The sequence below is a fragment of the Mugil cephalus genome, chromosome 7 (genome assembly GCF_022458985.1).
Source record: "Mugil cephalus isolate CIBA_MC_2020 chromosome 7, CIBA_Mcephalus_1.1, whole genome shotgun sequence".
Lineage (NCBI taxonomy): Eukaryota > Metazoa > Chordata > Actinopteri > Mugiliformes > Mugilidae > Mugil > Mugil cephalus.
In genome coordinates this window covers 16,524,154-16,547,421 of record NC_061776.1, presented here as the reverse complement: position 1 = coordinate 16,547,421, position 23,268 = coordinate 16,524,154, and the positions used below count along the sequence as shown (strand labels likewise).

Sequence of the window (23,268 nt, the reverse complement as noted above, 5' to 3'; positions counted from 1 at the left end):
CAGCGTGCCATGTTTGTGTGTGCTATTACCCACACATTTCCATGACTTTTAATGTCAATTTCCATGGTGGCCAGAACAGCTACTCTCAGTTCTGAACCAGGTTTTTTTAGCCTTTTACGGGAACACTGATCCCAAGATGCGGGGAATTTCCTGCAGATTCACATTTGTTATTAGTGAAAACAGTGTTCATCTTTACCCATCCACAGTCACAGTCTGGGCTTTTCTAACAGGAGAGAAACTCCGGGGATTTCGACCAAAGTGAGGCTGGTGTCAGTGGGTTAGTGGGAGTGTTTTGTGAAAACAAACAAGTGGTTCTGGGACGCTACGGGGCAGTTGATTATGTGCTTCCCAAACAAGAAGGAGCAACTATAGCTTCCTAAAAAGTACACTCCGAAAATATCGATACCGTCCTATTTGGGGTGATTTCTATGGAATCACATCCTTCCTCAATAACAATGGTGACTAAGGTTATTCCCCCGTCACCGCTGAGGTCCCTTTATCCAGATTAGTAGGTATCTATTACAATAAACCGGAAGCAAAAAAAAAAATCATTTTTTTTTGTTTTGTTTTGTTTTTTTGTGTTTTTTTAATAATTGTACCAACTTAGTCTTCCGTTAAGTTGAACACTCTTTCACTTCCCTTTTCTCATTCCCTAGAATCGAAGTAGTTTAACAAAGGTCCCCGTGTAAACTGTGCACTTAGAAACCAATGGGAGACAGAAATGTTACTAAAAACCCATCTCAGAGTAGGATTCTAGGGAGGCAGTGCACCGCGTTGGCTCCTGTATTACTCTCCACCGTGTTTTCATATGTTTTTTGTTTTTATAAAGCCACATTTTTATATGAACACATAAGAGCGTGCCTTTGTACATGATAACAGATCAATAAAGATTCATGAGCGAACGACATCAACAGGTATTCACCACAATAAATAGATAACTTATCTGTCCATGCATGCTGTTTACAGTCGGTAGTTCTGAAGTCCGACGTTCAGTGGTTATTTATTTACAGTTTTCATTGCCTTTTTAACAGGTTTCTCGGTTCCTGGCGCTCTAATATTCTTTTTGAAATGCTATTTCCAACATTTGACGCTGTTTGTTTTTCAAGGGAAACGCAAACTGGTAAACCCTAAAAAGATTACAGGAAATGAGGTGAACCCCCGCACCGTCAAGCAAAGAAACCTTTGGGTCTTTCAAGATAAAGTAACTTCTCACTTTGGTTTCGCGTTCACTCCAACGCACACACCTTTGCAAACATGCACACAGAGCACAGACACAGAGGCATTGTTTTCTAGGATCCTCTCATGAAAAGTTTGATTATGAATACACACGGTGGGTTGTTCCAATGAAGATAACGCTTGTGGGACAGCCCCGCATTTTATTGAAACACATTAGCCACGGAGGCTGTTGTGGGGAGCTCCAGAGTTGGGTAGCGGGGCGTTTTGCTGACTCAAAGAACTATTGTTGTCCCTCCTCCACACTCTTTTTTTAATGTGACATCTTTTTAACTGTATTATTAAATGGCAGAGTGACTTATCTACTTCCTCCTAGTAGAATTTCCCTCTGTCAGTAGTGATGGCATTGTTACATAGAAAGTTTTTGCGTTACAATCTAAAACCCACAGGAGGTGAAAAAATACCCTGAGTGACGAATTAAAAACGAAGTGTTTATTGAATTACTTCAAAAACAAGCCCCATCCACTGCAGGTACAGTTTTTGCTTTATGTATCTGAACTATAGCCCAGAGCTACACCCACCCACCCAACCACCACTACTACTACTAGCTAACATTTTAATATCATGTTTCCAGAGGGTTATTTTAACGCCCTTTTGCTGTAGAGGTTTTGTTTGCCAAATCAGGCCTGGATTCTACTTTGAATAAAATGGGCATTGCCTTTGTTGTGCTTCATTTTAGTTGAATCAAATGCAGTTATAGTTATAGGTCAAAAACAGGTTCAACAAGTTAGCCACACAGGCTTATTGTTAGAGGGATGATATTTACTTGATATAACTATAGTTTTCAACTCTAATTCTAATAATAATACATTTAATTTAAAGGCAACAAGTTAAAAGCATAAGAGCATAATATAAGAAAAATATATATACATAAAATACACAGATCACTATCATATCAGCGGTCATCAGTCAAAGGACGTTTTGAATAAAAAGGTTTTTAGGCCAGCTTTAAAAGAGACCGTGATGTGAGGATGTTCTGGTGTTGGGAACTCTTGAGTGTCCATTGAGGCAGAGTTTTGTTATTGATCTGGAATGGGACAGGGAGCCAGTGCAGCGAGTAAAGGATGAAGGTTGTGATCTTATTTACGGACTATCATCAGGACCCTGGCAAAGCTATTTTGGATGTATTGCAGCTTCTGGATGTACTTGCCAGGACTCCCGGTGAAGAGTCCCTTCCAGTAGTCCAGTCTCTACCATTCCTGCCTTATCCACAGAGCCCAAAGTTGCTGAGTGTTGTATTTTTCAAATTGAGAATATTACTGGTGAATAAATACACACTCAGGAGTTTATAGTCTTGACTCATCAAAGTGCTCATCAGATACTGTTATAAATCTGTGATGTAATATTTAAGTTGTGTTTCTTACTAGTTAGAAATAGTACAGTTACACTAGTTCATTTCACCTTCTATTATTTTGGAAAATAAATACATACCTAATTCTTAAAAAAAAAGTGTATGTGTGCGGAATAGTCAATTGTTATATGACATCCTTCATTCTTTAAATGTTTAATTAATTGCTCCTTGGCAGTGACAAATTGCTCGCCTCTGGCATCGACGCAATCCTGCTCCTCAGACTGAGGTCGGGATGGGATCCAAAAATGGGCGGCGGACAGAAAAAAATCATTCATCACGATCTGAGCCTTAGGGGCTCACGGGGTCCGACACCGCTACAGTAGTAAACAAAGTCATACAACTATTCTCGCTGTCGGCACAAGACAGCTTGAAATACAGTACAATAATCCCATTATCATGCCTCCCTGGGTTTGCTTCCAGTCAGAAAGACGTCAGGTTGTGGGTTTTTCCCTCATTCCTCTTGGATTGGATTAAATTCTTTGTATCTTTTTATGCCGTCAGAGTGCCATGGGGTTTTATCCACAGGCAGTGTCTCAGTGTGCAGACAGTCGCTAAATGTCATGTTTGGATTTTAATACAATTCTATCACAAGATTTTATAAAAACATGTCTTACGTGGTGTGTGTCACGATAGTGGATCCCTGACATGAATGATGTTCTTTTTGAAGTCATTTAAGGTTCTATGTAAATTTACATAAAAGAACAGCGGGGATTTCATCAGCAGAAGTTCTTCACATAAACAAGTTTCTTCAACCTGTAAGCAAAACATTATGTTAAAGGTACTTCCCATGATGTAAATCAAATATTTTCCCTAGTAAAAGAAAGAAAACTAATGTGGGAATAAATCTTGACTGAAGGTAAACTCTGGTGTGTTGATTTAACATCAGCTTTTCATGTGAGCTGAACTTTGTGCTGTGGTTAAACTTGGCCCTCAGTCTGTGTGTGTGTGTGTGTGTGTGTGTGTATGTGTAATGATCCACAGTGTGGGAATTCCCCTGTTATCAGTCAGTCATGTCTGGAATCTCTTTTTAGGACTAATGCATGTTTGGGTTTGGAGAGAGCAGAAAGAGAAATGGAAAGAGAAGAGAGGAAGAGAAACAGGGTCAGAGCCATAAAAAGAAAGTATGTGAAATTAATATATCACATACGTATGTCATATCACTTACTTACTTTATCTCCTGATCTTTTCTCATCGTTTCTGTATCCGGAACATTTAAACCACCAACAATTTTTTATAGTCTTGCCAACTCAGATTTTCTTTCTTTCTTTCTTTTTTTTTTATTTTTTAAGAAGTCTTGACATTGAATTATAAGCTAATAACTCCTCTTGGGGATTTTTTAAACAGCCCCCACACAGAAACAGTCACAGCACAAAGTGTCCCATTGAGATGTGTGAAAGGGCCCGGGGTGCCTGGTCCTACAACAAGCTCTTATTCTACAACAGATGGACTGGAGTTCAAACATGCTTCTAGTAGGAGGCTTTTCAGTGTCCTGATTGTCAAACAGGCAGCCTTCAGAGGACGCATGGTGAAAAGAAAAAAGACTTGTCTTGAGGCTTACAAAAACACTTCACTGTGAGAGGGGAAAATATTTAGCTGAAAGAGGCTCGAGCTGAATCTGACTTTGTGATCTTGTGAGCTGCCAGATAAAAGGAATAATTACGGCCATGCAGAGATTAAATTTGACACAAAATCCCCTTGTGGTTTTGTGTGGTGCATACTTCCACCACACTTTCCAAACGCACCATTTGACAGCTTTAAACCACCACACATTTCCCTTGTGATTGTGCCACATGATGAGCGTCATGTGTTGAGTGTTTTCTCTCAGGAATGACTGGGTTTTTTCATAGTGACATAAACTGCATCTGAAAGTTAATATTTCACCATGAACACAGACGTACAATGACACAACAGAAACTCAACACACCTGGTTTCAAGGAATCATAACAGGCGAGGCTTAAAGAGATACGCCACCACTATGTGTAATTTAGTCACTTACCATATTCCCTAGAGTTGGAAAAAGTAAATCAGTCCAGGGGGTCCATGCCCTAATCCAGCAGTGCAGCTGTTAGCTTTAGCCTAGCATAGGTGTTTTAATGTGGAGTTGCCATTTAGTCAGTCATTTCCAAAAGTGACAAATAAACTTATGAATTTCCCTAATTACTTCTTGTGACCAGTGCATTCACATCGAGTACAAATATCAATGGAATTCACACAAAGGGATTGCCTAGAGCAGATATAGACTTGGGACTATATTACAGCAAATCATCGCTTTCAGGTGCAAAGACACCACACAGCACCTGAAAACCCCCAGCTTCTGTCAACACACCGTTGTGACTGTGTTTCAGGTGCTGCTAATTAGGAAGTTTGTTTATTTGTCACTTTTGCGAATGACTGGCTGATTGGCAGCTCAACATTACAACTACAATGCTAACATAAAGCTAACAGCTGTGCTGCCGGATTAGGACAATGTCAGCACGGATTTAAAAACGTGTTTTTTCACTTATCAAACTGTGGGGAATATGGTGAGTGACTAAATTTCAGCCAGCTGCTGAACTCAATTCATGTCAGCAATTTGTTCGCTACAGCAATGCAAAAGTTCAATAGGGATTTGGACCAATTGCATATGTGGTCCTAAAGTTAGATAAGAGTCTGACATCTGCACAATTCTGCACTTATACTCCCACAATGGATCTAGGTGGAGTCTACGACGTATGGGGGGATGTCGGAAGCAATTTTTCTGTGTGACTGAGGCACGTGGATGAGGAAATGTATTTCAGACAAACCATAGATGCTGTGGTCTGGCCTTGCACAATGTGTGTATCTAGGCTATGGTATAGGGCCGAGAACTACGTCATAGCCTATACTTATTCGCTAGCTTTTACACAAGTGAAACAAAGACAGGAAGTGTCAGTTTAGGACAATGAGTTCACACTATGTATTATTGTAATGTCATATTAGAATTTAAAATAATAAAAGTAATCAAACAAAATGATAATTTTCATGCATCATGTAGAACTAAGAACTGGTTGAAAAAGATAACTGAGGTTGCGCTGTCAAATGAACGTAACAAAGCGAAACGAACAACTGCAGATGCGAGTGCAGTTTTTCAACGCACATGAGGTTTTCTATGCCAGTATGTAGAATTGTAGAATTAAGGCCACAGCATTTTTCTGTTGTCAGACAGCGATTATTATTATAATCTGCATGTATTTAGGTCAATGCAGATGAAACTGCTGCCTCGCTTGTCTTTTGATGACTTTGCTCATTCTCTCTTCTTTCTGTTTTTTTCAGTTTTGGTGTCAGTCGTGTGACTGGTTGACCCTGTTCAGCTGTCATATGAGTGGAGGAGGTGGTGATCCATCCATTCTCAATGATCACATTCAGCAATAGACAAGTTGTCTGTCCCATCATGCTTCCCTATCACATGAGTGTTGGTGACCACAGTGTGGTGAGGTCGGTCGCCTGACCTTCTCATCTGCCAAACTTCACTTTCAGTACCCACATTCAGTGGTGAATCAAGCATGAATCTATAAACCATCCCTTCGAGATGCTGGTGTAATTCTTACTTTTTTACTACACTCAAGCTGCTGCCTAATAATCAATTTAAACTGCCTTTACGGGTATAATTAATCATCAGTTTCCAGCTCATTCCCTTCAGAAACCCCTTTAGAAAACTTAATCTGGAGTCTGGGTTCACCCTCTGCATTCTGGCCATCTGTTTCCCAGAGCTGGCGTTTGTGTCCAGTCAGCAGAGTCTCTTCCCTCCAAAGACATTAGCAGATTAACAGTCTATCACACAAGGTGTCTCCGCATAAGTCAAGGGTGTGGACATGATGTTTCCAAAAAGATTAAAAAGGCTGCCTCTTTGGAGGCTATGAAAGAAAAATGAAGTCAGAAGAAATGAAAGCAGTTGTCTTGTGACAATGTATAGGCTATGTAAGAAGTAAATATGTGCTCTGAACTCACTAGTCTTCACATCTTTTGCTGAGACCATAAAGTAAATTCAGACCTCGGGTAGAGCAAAGAAAACTGCTGAGAAAACCAACATAGAGTATGTACATCTTAAACAAAGAGGTATGAAAAAGTATTTTGTAGCAAAATACTGCCCTCAATGTGCCTTTACAACTTTTGGATTAGAAGTGTAGATAACTGGTGATAAAGATACACAACTGTGATAGAGATATTGCAACTGCAACAAGCTGCAACTGTCACAGTCATAACTGATGGAAAAATCACATTGACCACAGATGTGTTTTTATTTTGTTCTCCTTCACAAGTTTGTTGTTATGTGGGCACTGTACTAAGTTTCCTCAACACCTGACAAACAGGAAGTTATGTGTAATGTGTAATATGAGTGTGTGTGTGTGTGTGTGTGTGTGTGTGTGTGTATGCGTGCGTGTGTGCGCGCGCATGTGTGTACACACCACAGGATGTAACATAATCATAGTTGATCTTTCCACGAAGTACAACACACCACTGTAGACCCCATGACTCTAAAAATAACCTTTGTTTCCAAGTGTACGCATGAGTTTATTGTGTGTGGTGAAGTGTGCATCTCTAGCAAGTGCACGCCACACACACAGACACATGCACTCGCCCACACACGCTTTTAGACAAGTGAAGGACAGTCACAGTTTTGACTTGGCTTGGTGCTCAAAGCCGTGGCAGCCATCTGGGCAGTTTAGTTGTATTAGCAGCGCACTTTTGTCTGAAGACAGGCACAAAACGATTATAGACTTGCCATTCACAATCCGTTACCGCTTCAAAAATGTGTACAGAAAGCATGTACATATTGAACATTATTCACCAGCAGCACTGTCATGTGTCATGTGTCATGTGTCATGTGGCATGTTGCGGTGAGCTTTTGTCTTCAAATGTTAACTGAATCCAGCACAGCATATAGAATGTGTGAAGAAGTGGTGAATCAGTTTAGCCACAGCCGCGGCGCCAGCCAGTGTTCATGAGCTATGACTGATATAATGGGGCAGAAGGAGAAAGGATCATCAAGCCAGCATGTTGATCCGAAAATTGAATGACAAAGGGCCGTGACACACCGAGCTGGCCGTCAAACCTTGGCCGGTGTCAGGCCATGGGCCTGGGAGCATCTGTGTCCTGCACAATCGGCACCAATCAGACCCCCGCTGGCAGCATTTTGGCCTCAAGAGAAATCAGTCTGATGCTGTTCAGTTTAGAGAAACGCAAGTGAACTAAGCTGATGACAAAATAAAGAGGGCACGTGCTGAAGTTTTTCACTTCATCTCAACTATTTGGCCATCTGGAATAAAAAAAATAAACTGTAGGCCAAACGAGCGGCGTGCTTCAAGAGAGGCCAACCCTGTCCATGGGTTTGTAGCTCTTCCTGGCTCCCTAGCTACTCTTAACTCCTCTGGCTTCATCTTTTGTACGATGAACAGAGACTGCTGTAACTGTGGATAACAATATCCTCTTACACCGGCGTGTAACAAATGTGCTAGTTTGCTTTTGGCTGTGTTTATTTTTGTGTGTGTCCGAGTGCAATTTTTGGCTCAGACAGAATTGTTGATTAGGAGTTTCAAAAAGTACTATGATATATCTATAATAAGGAAAACATATGCTGATTATTTTTATGTAAGCCGATGATATCTCCGGTGGGAGACATGAACTGGGGTGTTGGGAAAGTGGATGGGAAAGTCATAAACCTAAGAAATCTGGGAAGTGAATGTGCGCCGTCTTAACAATGCATTTAGGATGTACCAGGTCTGAAGTCATGGGAAGGGAAAAGTCTGATGAAACTGATGCAAATGACTCAGAAAAGCGTGTTCCTGACAGGAAACAAGGGCTCGCTCAGAAACTGCTCAGAAACCTACCCGCACCCTCTCACACAGGCCTTGGCTTGTGGCCTCGGCTGGAATTCACAAGGAAAGAGCATTACAATGGCTCTCACACACACAAGTATATATTGAAGGGGGCTGGGGAGAGAGAGAGAAAAGCTCTTGAGAAAACAGAAGTTACTAATTAAGTAAAATTGTCCCTCAGCAGTCAGATGCCGGGCCGAATTCTTCCTCTCTTCCCTCATCTGTCTCCCGGTCTCCAGATGTTTGACTTCCTAAAGCTCTGACTTTGGTTTTAGTGCTGTTTCCTGTTCTGCTGTCACAGCAGGAGATATTGCGGCTGATCATTAGTGTGGATAAATAATGAGCTCAGCTGAAAGACCAAAGACAGAAGAGAAAAAAACAGGAAAAACACATTGAGCTGGGGATATGAGGCACAGGATATTTATTTTTGTAGATTTCAGAGGGCTCCATCTGTGTATAGGATGTCTTGGACTAGGAAATCTATAAGAGACCAAAACAACCAGTGGACATCTGACTCCTCTGCATGTTTATTCCGTTCCATCGTCGGGATGGATAATTACAGAGCTTGTTGTTTAAGAATATAAATGCGGTATCCTGACAATGTGAAACACCATATCCAATGAAGTTGGATTTAATTACACTGCACAATGTAATGAGGCATCCATGTAGGTTTGGTTTTCATGCACGTTTGTATTTATAAAAGGCATATCAGAGCTTTAAGATAAACACAGCTACAGCCTCTTTGCAGTTACAAGAAGTAAACCTGTAATAGATTTGTCGTATTTGGATGGATGACATTCAAAAAATGTGCTTACATTTAGGTGAGCATACCTAAGGCAGGTGGCTAATTTCCTTATTTTGTTAGGGAAGAGCAGAATAATACCTTGAGAGCAAGATTACTGTCCGAGTTGAGGGAAACAGTGGCTCAGTCTGAGCGATTTTACACTCCAACAGTCAATGGAAACCAACGCTAGAACTAGCATTGGTTCTAGTCGCACTAATATTCAACAATAAGTGTTCATTAAAACACTGCCTCTTGTAAAACTGAAGTGTAATTTTTGAAGAAGCAAAGTCTACATCTAATCCACAATCATTAATAGAAAAAGAATTCAGTGTGAATTGGGAGTTTACCGTGACCATTAGCTTATTCTAGATAGCTACACCTGGTAAATTATGGTAGTAGCAGTTGTCATTTTAGCTAACAAATCCACCGTCTTCTGATAAAAAATCCAAAACCTTCTTTTGTTTACTTCTGTGTGACAATCAAAGACCCTCTTTGTCAAAAAGGATTTTGTAGATTTGTTAAATTGAGAGGACTTTGCTGGCAGTCCTGCTGCTAGCTTAGCATTGATGACTGTGCAAGGATCCTCAGCTGTTACTTAACAGACTTTTAAATTGAAATTTGCAGTTAATGTCAGCAATACACTTAACAACATGCAACTGTGATGTTATGGGACTGTCTTTTGTTACGGGCAAATTTTCTCGCCACACATCTGGCACCGTACAGTATGCCTAGCTAGCATGTCTTGGATTAGACTCCCCGCTGCCACAGAAGGAACAAACCAATTTCAGCTTACCATCTGAATTTAAGCTGTACTCGAAGCTCAAAGATGAGAAAAGACAGAATAGTCTTTGAAACCACTTCTTGTCTGGAGTGATTCACTGAAATGTGGCGAGAAAGGCAGCACACGAGTGGAGAAACTTTTGTGCTTTTAATGGGAAACAGAAGGAGAATCGTAAAAGGAAACACACATTTCCTGCTGGACTGGTGTGTGACGTACATAAGTGTGTGTGGTGCTCTCATTGTAGCCTTTACAGGCAGGCATGTGACATCAGCAGCAGGATCCCGCATGAAGGATAAGGCGCAGCCAACACAAACACACACATACGCACACACACATCACAGTGAAGAAAAAAAGATGTGGCCAAGGGTCAGTGAAACAGTAACAGAGGAAGGGGAGGACATGCCTGCTTCTGAGTCTTTCAGAAATGCCACCCACTTTGCCTTGCCTCACATTTGCCTCTTCAAAGGTTTCATAGATCAGAGCAGTAATTTTGCCCGTGAATGTGATGAGGGAAAGCCACAGAATAAGCTATCCTCACAGGGGACATGTATCACACTAACGTCTCTCTGAGACAAAGAATAGAGGAAATATGAGGAACGCACACACACTTACGTATTCATACCCACACATAGACAGAGACACAAAATCAACAGTTGCCGCACAGAGCTAACATTTGGTTTATTGCAGTTAGTTTTTCCTCTTAACCGAGTAGTGGATGTAGCAGTAAGAAGAGAAGCACGAAATAATGGAAAGTTGTTCCCTGGAAGAAACATGACAGGCAGAACTGATTAAGGTTTGAGAAGCATTGAAAGCTTCTAAGGAAGGCACAAATATGATTATATACAATAAAAATGGAATTAATATTGATTGGATCCACTTACACCAAGCCCTGCTGTCTAATGCGGATATAAAAATAATGCTCAATGCATAATGCATCGTATTCTTCTGGGGATTTGTGGCTGTGCCCCAAAACTTCACAGGTGTGCCCTTCCACAGAGACTCTCATCCGTTTTGTGCGTGGGTGGGCAACCTCACTGTGATAACCTATGATATCATACAAGATGTGTGACAAAGACAAACTTTCCGATTCCACTTTTAGCATGAGGTTAATATGAGGATATGAGGCAACCACCCATATAGACATCTATGAATGGTGTTTGGTTTACAGTTTAAAGGAGATAGCATCATTTCTAAAGTACTGACTGACTAATGAATTACAATACGTTTAGTGGATTAGTATCATAAAACAAGACTAGGTGCAATTGGCATTGATCTGTGACAGAGGCACCGAGAGTCAGCAGCGTGTCCAGTCACAGTCTTCCTCCAGTACGCCACACAGTTGTGTTTGCAGTGACAAAGTGACATAATTTAGATCAAACAACATGGAAAGCTATCTGAACGGTAATAACTGGTGACCCCTCAGCTGCTGTAAATCAAAGAAAGAAAGAAAGAAAGAAAGAAAGAAAGAAAGAAAGAAAGAAAGAAAGAAAGAAAGAAAGAAAGAAAAAGGTGACTGGGCCAAGGCAGCAGACTCAGGATGCAATCATATTCCTGAGGGAAGTTTGGCACAATGCCATGCAGCTACAGTGTCTAAATTGCTTACTGTGACTGTGTTTTCTGCTGTGGAGGTGTTATAGTATATTTCCAGGATTCATCGCAATTTCTCATCGGGGACTTACTTTAATATACTGCAATAAAAATACTTAGAGATGCACAAAATTAAAAAAACAAAAACAAAACAACAACAACTCAAAGTGGTCCACTGTAGGATCCTTGTTATTTTTGATGTTTCCCAAAAAATAAGATTCAAAGACACTAAACAATGATGTTTGTTTTTTGACTTCATTTACTTTCTGTTAAAAGGAACTAGGGAGGATATTTCTATCATGGACTACGTCATATATTTACACTTCCTTTGCATCTCTCATTCACTCCACAAGCAGAGTGGAGACATGATCAGAAACATTCATTCGCCCCCTTTTTGAAGAACACTCCTGGGTAACTGCACCCTCCTTCGGCCTTTGATCACCTGATGACTGTGCGTTTTAATGTGTTTGAGCGCTTTTTTTGTGCGTGGGGCCTTTTGCCTGACAGCCAGCAAGTCTTCTGTTTACTCATGTGGTGCACTCAGACGTGTCTGTGCTTTTGTAACCGTCTGCAAAACACCCCTGTCTATGCGGACACGTGGAAAATCACACGGCAGTACGTGCGTGACATTTTTTCTGCTCATTACCTCAGAATCCTGCAAATCCGACCGACAAAAGAAAACGCCCGTCGTCTCCCGACAGACGCCATTTTCGGCGCATGAAGAAGAACAGTACCGTAAGGCTGCAGGTTTAAGGTACTTTTAAAAGTCGTGGTTGTTTGGACACGGTGTATTTTCCACAGTATTCATCAAAACGATAAGCTCCCAGATAATATCACATGCTTGACGAGTTTTGACAGCAACAAACAACTCTTATTCACGTGGCACAGGGCAACTACTTCCTCCTCATCTGAACATGGAATCTGTTAGCTCGTACTGCATCCAAATTGAATCCTTTCACACAAAAGCTAATCTTTCTTTTTTCCTGCACATTTTCTTTTTAAAGAAGAACAAATTACTAACTTTATTTACCCAGTGGTAGTAGACTGAAGTGGAGTTTCTGTGCAGATCGACCAAATGACTTCAAAGTTTGTCAATTGCATGAACTTCTGTACCAAGTTTCCACTTACACATTCTCTATTTAAAGGAAACGTATTTATTTAAGTACACAACATATCAATGAGCTCAAGTTGTTTGGTGGCAGTAAGTATTCAGAATTATGAGATCACAGACCATTTTGCGGTGGGGGTTGTTTGTTAAGTGCAAGTTATTATGAGGAACGGGTTTCAGAGAGTATACACTGTTTAGTTAATGAAGTTATTTTAGCCAGTGTAAAAGCTTTGAGGAAGTCACTCAGGAGCGTCTGCAACCGTCCTACTGAGGGCTGCAGAGCAACAGAAACAGCTGCCACGTGTCAAGAAGCTCCTCTTTGTCAAGAACAATGTCTTACGGTCAAGCAGTAGATCTGGTTTAGGACTTAACGGTGCCACATGAAACTGAATGAAACATGATTACTCAGCCTCACAATGGCTGCCCAGATCCCGACTCTAGTTCTGGCATGATTTTGCCCGTTTTCGGGGAAGGAAATGTCGAATTCCTGTAGAACAGAGCCAGCCAATAAAAGCCAAGGATCCGTACACAGGGCAACACACACCGGGTACATTGTGCATCGTGGTGTCGCTTGTTCATTCAGTACACGCAACACATAAAAACGATACCCCATCCAAGGAGAAGGAATTGAGGGAGACCTGCTGGAATGTGCTGAACCGTCAGACGAGTGTGATTAAATTCCACGCTCACACACTAGGTTTATTCTCCTAACAGAAATTCAGACTCACTTTATCCAACTAGATCATTTTTACATGACATCTCTATCATGTGAGAGGAGAAATGTGCTTTCCTGCCATTACCTGCAACCACGGTGTACTGGCATGTGCATATATTTGAATTAATTCGTTTTTATCTTTGCAGTTTAAAAAAGCCCATTTTACTTTGATCTATTGCAAGACCCTCTTTCATTAAACATCATTCTGAGTTCCAGTCTTTGCTAATGAATGTGTTAACTGCAGGAGGTTAGCAGCGCACATCATTGTCAGCCACGGTGAACTGATAAACCATAGAAATGTTTTGCTCGCTTCATGATAAGAGGAGAAGCAGGCTCAAGGATCTGCACTGAAATGTGAGCGAGGCCCAGACCGATCAATCGTGTCTGGCATCTTTGCTTTTGTTATGTGCATGAGCTGCCTTCAAAGTCTATACTGTTAAATAAATTGCACCTTAAACTTTGACCATCTTGTTCAACGGTTTGCGCTACGTACATTGAAGAAGTAAACACCATTTGTTCTGTCATGTGCCAACACCATTGGTGTTACCGTTTCCTTGACCTGTGTCATCTCAGCAGCTGCGTATTTCTCGCTGCACCGGAGGATTGTGGGTCAGAGCAGATAGAAAGAATATTCAGGTTTGAACACTCAAAATGTGACCTTGTAGATCATCTTGGTACAATGCATAGAGACATACTGCACCAGTTCTTTCCAGTACTGGAATGTAGCTACGACACGTTCAAGAACACACACACACACACACACACACACACACACGGATGTCAAGTTGCTTCTTTTGACATTTTCCTTCCGATTTGTGCTGCGTTCAATAGGCCTGGCAGACAAGTTTCAGTGGACTTTCCAAGTAATCCATAAAACAGTGAAAAATCTGAATTTGGAGGAGATCATTTAATTTAAAAGGAATGATTTAATAAAAAAAAAAAAAAAAACTTCTTTTGATCTCAAATTCCTAGAAACATAAGATTGTAAAATTGTGATTTATAGTGTCCACCACACTACATTCATGAACATCTTTTTTTTTTTAAGAAGAAAAAGGAAAAAAAGAAGGAAAGCACAACAAGCAAAGGTTCATTTTCAATAAACTTTATTTTGTCCCATTTTCCCCCAAACATGTTGCATACAAAAAGGTGGTCAGAATTGAATTTCCTCGTGTCAAGACCTTAACGTTTACACAATAAATAAAAAAACATGTATAAATAAAAAATAAATAGACAGGACATTATGTGCCAAAAAAATAAAACTCTTCTGAATTGGCAGATGGCTTTCACAATGTTGGGGTTCTTTTGAAAACACATGTACGTAATACTTGCATTCCGGGTCACAGTTTAGGATACAACTCTGGGTCAAGAAAGCAATGTAAACCGATAAGGATTACAGTACAGTACAACTGAGTACAAGGTTTTCTTTTTTTTCTCTCTCTCTCCATAGTAGATATTACTGGGATATATATATATATATATATATATATATATATACTTATAACAGTTGTTCTAAAAGCTTATACCAGGTAGTGAGGGTGTAGTGATACTGGATTTACTTTTAAACTTGGCTCAAAGTACAAAAGTAAATCCCACCTGTAAAACCCATCTTAAATCTTGTTTGTAGCCAGCTTGACATTCACGAAGGGCTGTTATTGCACTATACAGACATCCCTCAAAAAGGCACTTTTATCCCTCCCCCCCGCCCCATCCACGTTTTCCCAACCAACATTTCTGCTTGCCAGCACGTGTGGCACACACACACTCACCTACTGTATGTGATTTAAAACGGACTCATTTTAAAAACAAAGAAGATGCGTTTTGGTATCAAGTTAAAAACAAATAAAACAGACGTGACAGTAAAAGGTTTTTGTTTCTGGATGACTTTACAAAAAGAAAAAAAAAAAAAGAAAAAAAAAGTGCAAAACTGTGTTGCTCCCATAGCCCATGTAGTAATACCGTGTACCATATCAGTGAAATTTGTTTCCAATAACAAGACGAGTGACGTTAGAGCACAAGAAGCAATGAATCAAAGCTTTAGCATCACCATCTTCAAATAAGGCCAGGAATGTTATTTGTGCATGTGAGGTCAAGATCGTAGTGTGATCCTAAAGCTGGCTCATATTTTCTTTATCTTAAAAAAAAAAAAAAAAAAAAAAAAAAAAAAAAAAAAAAAGGGAGGAAAATTGTGTGCACCATGGTTCAAAGAGGCCAGAAACCAATTTTGGGTAGGAGGGTCTCCTTTCTTTTGCTCTCTCATGTTTCTTTCCAAAGCATCTTTGCTGAAAGATCAGTTGCAGTGCAAGTAAACAGTGTGCCGCTAAAATGCCTTTGGAAACAGAGCCTCTAAAAGCATTTTAGCTGCATGTGAATCCCTGTTCTGTTGCAAGCAAATAGGACAATTTTAGTGTTTAGAAACCTTTTAGAAACCATGCCTGGGTTATCGGTCGTCGGGGGAGGCTGAAAGCTGCAGAGTCGGTGGCTTTGAGAGGTCCAGCCAAGAAGCGGTGGTTTCTGAGCGAGTGAGAGAAGGTAAGTGGGTGTTTGTGTAGACGTCTGCCTGTGAGGGATCCGTCATTTCAGGCCAGGTATGAGTTTCTTATTTTACCTTCCAGGTGGATACCTTTGAGGCATAAGCTGGACAGGCACAAACCTTTGAGGCAGATGCTGCACGGGGGCGCATTCCCCGACTGCTTGATTTTTGTCAAGGTCAGTGCATTTGAAAATCTGCCTGGGCACCGTTCCAGGCGAAAATACTACTTCGGAGGTGTCGAGCAGTCTTCCATCTGTCAGCTGAAGAGGTGTCAGACCGTCTCGGCGCTGCCTTGAGAAATTAAACCAAGCAGTCAGGCTGCCTAAAGAAAGGTGTTAACCAGTCAGGTTGCCTCTAAGGCGCGCGCCACTCGGGGCGGCCCCGGAGGCACCGAGCTGCGCTCTCAGGCATCGGTGTGGTGTTGGAGCAGCTGGACCACGTATCTGAGTCTGTGCCTTAGCTCAGCCGTGCAGCCCATCTCGTTCAGCATGCTGAGGAGGTAAGTGTAAGATATGCGTTCCCGGCTGATGTAAGTGAGCAGGTAGGAGTCGTCGGACGACTTGCACAGGATGATTTTGGTGTGGTCCGTGTAGAAGTTAACCTGGAAGAGATCAACGAGCAAAAGAACGTCAGGAAATGAGAACCGAGGTAAAATTCAATCTAGTGACTAACTAAATGTTCTGTGATTGTGTCAAGGACTACGTAAGTGGATAATAAAATATTAATCGTACCTGTAGAGTGCCGTTGTTGAAAAGCATGACTAGAGCGTGGTCAGTCTTCACCCACTGGAGGAGCAGAGGAGGAGGAGCCGAGACCTGAGTCTCACAAGGAAGATCTCCACCCTGAGGAGGACAGAGAATTCAGTTTACTTCACCTGGGTTTTGGTTAAATAATCATTTGTAGCTAGTAGCTTTCCGTAGGTATGAACTTTCGTGGTTTTAATAACAGAAACATACCTCCATAAGGTTCTCCTCCATGTAGTTGGCCATGAGCTCTACAATTTGTTTCTGGCTGCGCAGTTGCTCAGGTAGAGAGTTGGTTGGAAAAGTAAAGTGTTTGTTGTTGGTCAAGCAGTAATGGACCGTCCTGTTCAGAAGAGGAAAAACATTGACAATTGAAATAAAACCCTTCTGGCCAGCCTGCGTATGCAGAAATCATCAGTATACTTGGAGCATGTAAAGTCATATTTACTTGGCTGAGCGTGAATATAAACAATCTTCACCTTAACAACAATTTAAATGAGCACCATAAATCTTGCGTTGTTTACCTGCGTTGGTCGCAAAGACTCAGATGTGTTCCCTCGTTGAAGAGCACGCCTATGCTTTGGTTCGACAGCTGGTAGCCAAATCCATATTTGTTAGAGTAGTCAACCCATTTAGTCACCCACAGGAAGGATTGTGGTCTGGACAAACAGGGTGGGTTTCTGTTGGCTGGAGAGTCAGAAAAAAAAAAAAAAAAAAAAAATGTCAGGATTACAGAAACTTTTTGAGGCACATAGGCACGCAATGTTTACATCTCTACCGTTGCAATTTTACGAAAACAATGTAATGAGGTATTTAAATGATTTAAAGAAATATTGAAGGATGCAACAGAAATCTGGGATACTAAAAATTGTAAACTTCTACTTGATTTAACTCCCCAACCAAGTCAAATGTAATCCCATCTCCGTCCTACCTGCAGGCATTGAGGCCAGGCAGCCGTTCAGGACTTTCATGGCAGATTCAGCAACAGCTGCCGGAGTCAGAACATCCTCACATGCTAGAGGGAAAACAAGTAAAAATACACAGATTAGACAAATTTGTTTAAAGACAATAACGCTTTTATATTGATTAAAAAGAAAAGTAACCTACGTTCAGTGCTGCTGGCCATGGTGCCCTTGAACGAGCGTGAGATGGACTTCCTGGATTCCTCCTCAGCGGGGGTCTGCTCCAGAGGCACAGAGCTGACCAGCTGACCGGTTGGGGAGGGAACCTGAGGAGCGACGCGAGATAAGATTAAGCACCCGAGACGTACGTCACAGTAAGATGTGTGTGAAGTGAGAACACTGGGTGGAAAACATCAAAAGCCAAAAAAAGGCAACCACAGCCTCGAGCAGAACGTCATGTGCATGCGACAAGGTGTGAAAGAGATCTGTTTTTGTTTGCACGGTTGCAGCGCTCTGGCAGCACTGCTGCTCATTTGTCCAAATTGTGCTACGTCTTAGAGGTGCTTCATTGATTTTGACTGCTTTAATGCTGCGCTTCTCGCTACCTCTGCAGGAGGTGAAACCAGGTCCAGTAGCAGAGTTTGCTGCAGAGTGCCTTGCAAGCAAGTCTGACACATACCGTTACCACAAACCCAGTAGTCTATTCAGTAGCTTGTCTGCCAACATGCAGACAAAAACAATTATGAGAAATAATAGTATATCTAGTATATGTTGGGAGGGGGGGGGTATTTCTTGGACCTTTTAATGAGTTTAAGAAAGGTTCTAGTGAGCAAATAGCAAATAATGTAGTAACATATAGGCTCTAATAATAGAAACTAGAAGAACACAATAAAGCACTGGCAAACTGAGGACCCTGCTGTTATGGAATTGGGTCTAAAGCTCCGGTTGTGATCACAACCAAATGGAAACAATCCATGGTAGCAAAATAATTAGACGCACCATTAGTTTCTTTAGACTATGACAAAGATTGGCCTTGAGATATACCTACGACCATTATAAAATGCTCTAATTTGTTGACAAGCTGAAAGACTAATGGGACAACACAGCAGCTCATGCTACAATCCAGCAAACTTACAATTCTCATGAAATATCAGCATATTTTTTTCTGATTTTTAGCAGTGTGCACTTTTTAAAACGGTTTGGCCATTTTAAATAAAATGACATGGCTGCACATCAAAAGCCAGATACAAAGCAACCGTCAGTCATAGCAGAGGCCATGTGCAATGAAAACAGGACTTTCAGTTTTTCCCCTTTTGCCTTAATATCGGTGCAGAACCGCCACAACTGTGTGAGAACAGCATGTACTGGTTGCTGGAAATACCCAGTTGTTTCATGTAAACTAGGTTGATTCTTTTCTTTTTTTTTTTCCTTTCCCTTTGCAGTAGCAACAGAAAGATGTAAAGATGAAGATAAATATGTACCTCGTTGGGTCCCACAGCCTTGTAGCTGATCTGCCGGTTGATGGAACACTTAACGATGCCAGATACGAGCTTGGAAATGTCCTTGTCGTCTCTTTCCTCGCACGGAATCTTCTCCACTGCAAGAGCAAAGGGTTCATGCGTTGTCACAGCGTGTTCAATCACACGGGCATTTCAAATATTCACAGAAGCTATTTGAAGAACTTGAAGGAAAACTGACTCAATTGAGGTCTTTGACATTTTTAAAGTGCTTCTGAAACAATGAAGGTGACAGGCGCTGCATATTTGAGTTACGCTGAAACAGAGTGGATGACCTAGCCTTCTCGTGTGTCAGTCACTTCGCGGCTGCTGCTTACCTTTTGCTTTCTTCTTGCCAAAGAAGCTCTTGGCCATTTTCGTGAAGAATTTCTTGGCAGGGCTGGGCGGGTGGAGCTCTGGCACCATCACACAGCTGCTGGGGGGAAGTTTGTCAGGAGTGAAGCCCTGAGAAAGAAGAGACACACAAAGAATCCAGATGAGAAGGTGAAAAACAAAATGCAAGGAATGTACAGAATATTGTTTTTCTACATTTTCAAGCACAGCTTTCCCACAGCTAGAAAAAAAAAACCCAAAAAACACTTGATCTTCAGTAGAAATGCTGAAAGCTTCCAAATCACATCGTTCCACAACATTGACAGAACTAGCAAGAGCATCAATCAACGTACTTTGGTGAAGAACTCGTGGCTGAGGATTTGATCCAGCGTCAGTCTGTCGCTGGGATTTTTCTGTAGGATGCCTGAGATGAGTTTCTGTGCAGGGGGGGAAAGCGTGGAGGGCAGGTTGTACCGAACTTCCTTTATACACTTGTACGTCTCCTTCAAATCAAGAGTCTCAAAGGGAGGGTTGCCGCACATCAGCGTGTACCTGCGAGGGATGAACCAAATGGGCCATTAGTTAAACTCAAGAGACAAAGCAGTTTAGTCCCAGAAATAATTAAAGAGCAAAGAAACACTCACATGACGCATCCGAGGGACCACACGTCGGACTCCGTGCCGTGGCCCTGTCTGTTGAGCACCTCAGGGGCCAAATAGTTGGGAGTCCCACAGATGGTTCTGAGAAAAAGCAAGTACAGGTTAGGTTTTAATGCGTCACACGATGCCATTTGGTTTCAGTTTTGATGCATGAAGTGCACACAACAAAGCAGCGGTTGAAGCTTTTTTTTTTTCCCCTCCTGCTCTGCACTCATTCTTCTGGTATTCCACAGGAAGGTGTCAAACAGGTATTGAAACTGTGCTCTAAGCGTTACATTCAACTGCCACTTGGAAACCGGTTTAGTTAGGTACTTACTGGGGGAAAGCTGTGGGAGGATGAATGTGCTTAGAGGCTGATGTAATGTTTTGGGTCAACATTCTTTGTTCAAAAAGCAGGACATTACAGTCCAAGATAGAAACCGGCCAAAAAAAAAAGGCTAAATTGTTGTTTTTCTCTGTAATTCAAAGAAAAGAATCTCACTTTTTCCTCTGTTCGACTGTCTCCAGTTTGGCGGCGAGGCCAAAGTCTCCCAGCCGCAGCTCCATGTTCTCATTGACAAAGAAGTTGCCTGAAAGAGACAAAATCATTTGACAGGTCAGCATTCCAGGCATAACATGTGCGTGACCAAAAGTCACAGCGGATTCCTGGGATGCTTGTGCGCTCATACGCCACGTTACAGATCCTGCGCTCACATACCCAGTTTGAGATCTCGGTGCAGGATTCCTCTGCTGTGTAGGTACTTGAGGCCGGATATGATCTGTTTGAGGTAATATCGGACTTCTGGCTCCGTGAGCGTGTGTCTCGCCTTCCAAATATGTGCCAGCGACTGCAGAGAGAGCAATGAGTGAAGTGTCAGCCCCGCATCCGTCAACTGACTGTGCAACGCTGCTGCGCACTAACACATACACACACACACGTGCAGTAGCATGAAAATTAGATGCCGTCATAATTCAGATGGGGAACAACTGAATTGATAGATAGGGCACTTTAACCCCCGTAGGCTTTTTCGATCACTGTTTACAACATCATGTGACATCACTGCAGCATGCATTTTTAAAAGGCCCGTGCCCTGCTGTAAACACACTACCATCATCAACAGCAGAAGAAAGAAGAAAGAAGCCTTAAAATCGGGTTAAAAGGGAATACAGCGTCGATGCAGAGTAAAGCTAGGGAAACTGTACGTGCAAGCAAAACACGGGGACAGCTGCGCAGACTGTTCTAGACATTTCTCAAGACTCACCTTCCGACTGCAGAGCTCAAGGAATATGTAGATGTTTTCCTGGTCTTCAAAATGATGAGAGAATTTCACCACATGCTTGTGCGACAGGGTTTTGTGGAGCTCGATCTCGTTTGTAATCTGCCAACAATTGACAATTGATCAGTCCCTGCACATTAATCTGTAGGTTTCAGGTTATACAAAGACACGCACACAAGAAGGCGTGATCATGTACCTTGTCTCGCTGGTGCGGTTTGGACACCCTGCTCTGTGGAATCACCTTCACCGCATACATTTTGTTGTTGGACAGGTCTGTCATCTCGTAGCATCGGGCAAAGCCACCCTTGGGAGACAAACAGAAGTGACAAGTTGACAAAAGCAGCAGGTTAAAAACCTGCAGTGGCCATGAATATAATGCCTCAGTGTCTTTGACCCGAGGATCAATAGCGTCAGACTGAGCAATCAAAAATGATTAATTGCAGTAATTCAGACAATTCTGAAAGCCTGGAGTGGATGACATCAATTTAACATAATTAGAGATTAAACACCACCATGTGAAGGGTTAAATCCGTTCTGATGCATCTGTGTTCTAATCAAGGTAATCAGTATGTTTTGTTGCCTTGGATGCTTCCAGGACAATAGACCCCTCCTAAATGCGTTTACATCCGTTTATTGGTGCGTTTTTCTTTATGCCATCAAGACTACACAGGCTGAGATAAGGCAGACCAAGCTGCTGCATTCATTAACCGTGAAACTGACGGAGACGTTTCCAGCTCTGCGGCAGGCACCAGAGGAAAAAAAAAAAAAAAAAAAAAAAAAATGAGCTGGCTGGCTGCCCGATGCAGCGTATCGATGACGAGCAACATGTTGATAAAGTCTCTCCATTCATACACCGCACATACCGAGTGATTACAGCGGGGACGTTGTATAAATTACAACGGTGTAGATGAGCCGATAAGGGTTTGGGTTCACAGTGATACTGGTTGCCATTAAAATTCCAGGGTGGTCGTAAATAATTAAAGATTTATTTATTTATTTATTTATTTTGTATAAGGTGTTGCCAACTACGTGTGCGCACAGGAGCTGGGCACACCTTGCGCCTGATTCATTCAGCAATGACGCGCACAGCAGGGGGAGACTGGTTTCACCCACCACGAGGTCATTCTCTTTCCACACATCCCGAACACACCTGGAAGATGGCTCATGTCTGATTCCAATCACCCGCAGGTTCGCTGTGAGCCCAAAACGGCGACTCGTTTAGTCAACATCTACATCCCATCCGTAGCCTCGGACAAAACCGGCGAGACGCGACAAAGGCAAAACGAAGTAAAAAAAACGACTTACCTTCCCCAAAAGCTTCCCTTTGCTGTAAGATCTCCCCGTCTTGGAGTCTGTCACCACCTGAGCCAACTCTGGTTTGGTTTGGTCGGGTTTATTCCGGCTGTTTTTCGCCGGGGCAGAGGACTGCTGGGGTCCACGCTCCGGAGCAGGCTTGAATAAATCCGCATTCATGTTGTGAATGCACGCACTACGCTGCGCCGCGGAGAAACAACCGGTATTCATTAACGACTGCGGTATAGATTATCTCTCCGTATATTTATGTGTATCCTTTATATTTCTCAGTAAGCTGTCTGATGCGCGAAGATACGTCCACGTCTTCCGACTGTATCCATCTGGAGTGTCTGAGCGCAGCGCTCCCCGGCTATATAGACTGGCGACGTCACGGAGCTGTGGGCGGAGGGAGGTGGCGCACTGGTGGAGAAAGTCCAGACGATTTGCCCAGACATGATCTTTATCTGGAATCTAAGAAATACATGAATGAAACAGCCCGTGAAAAGAGAAATGACTGAAGTCATGTTGAAATAGCTTAAGTCTCAGAGGCCAATAAACCCGGAGATGAGGTCTTCCACCGATACGCACAGTTTATGATGTCAGTGTCATAATGGCCTTTTGATCTCCTACTCTTTGCTTTATTTGAGGTAGATTATACGTAGC

At 42.0% G+C, this 23,268-nt stretch overlaps 1 protein-coding gene across 2 annotated transcripts; it reads right to left on the bottom strand.

Annotated features, from left to right (window-relative positions):
• Positions 1-14,479: 14,479 nt before the first annotated feature.
• Positions 14,480-22,936, bottom strand: plk3 (polo-like kinase 3 (Drosophila)). 2 transcript variants are annotated; one of them, XM_047590314.1, is made up of 15 exons: positions 22,618-22,936; positions 21,509-21,616; positions 21,298-21,414; positions 20,754-20,952; positions 20,538-20,625; positions 20,042-20,137; positions 19,751-19,949; positions 19,403-19,529; positions 19,050-19,165; positions 17,774-17,894; positions 17,598-17,681; positions 17,191-17,353; positions 16,880-17,009; positions 16,655-16,765; positions 14,480-16,524 (listed from the first exon to the last, which is right to left on the bottom strand). In XM_047590314.1, exons 1-15 carry the CDS (start codon positions 22,834-22,836, stop codon positions 16,327-16,329), a joined length of 2,076 nt encoding a protein of 691 aa, XP_047446270.1. In that variant the 5' UTR covers positions 22,837-22,936; the 3' UTR covers positions 14,480-16,326. The 2 variants fall into 2 exon arrangements, with proteins under 2 accessions (XP_047446270.1, XP_047446271.1); XM_047590315.1 differs by having other exon boundaries at positions 20,754-20,883.
• Between the last annotated feature and the right edge of the window lie 332 nt (positions 22,937-23,268).

What these genes read in the sequence shown, in the direction of transcription:
- plk3 (XM_047590314.1), bottom strand. Translation starts at nt 22,836, where the DNA reads ATGAATACCGGTTGTTTCTCCGCGGCGCAGCGTAGTGCGTGCATTCAC. An exon ending in AGGCTGTGGGACCCAACGAG is followed by an intron (nt 17,895 to 19,049) that starts GTACATATTTAT and finishes GTCGCTCCTCAG; the next exon opens with GTTCCCTCCCCAACCGGTCA. An exon ending in CCTGGCCTCAATGCCTGCAG is followed by an intron (nt 17,354 to 17,597) that starts GTAGGACGGAGA and finishes CTGACTCTCCAG; the next exon opens with CCAACAGAAACCCACCCTGT.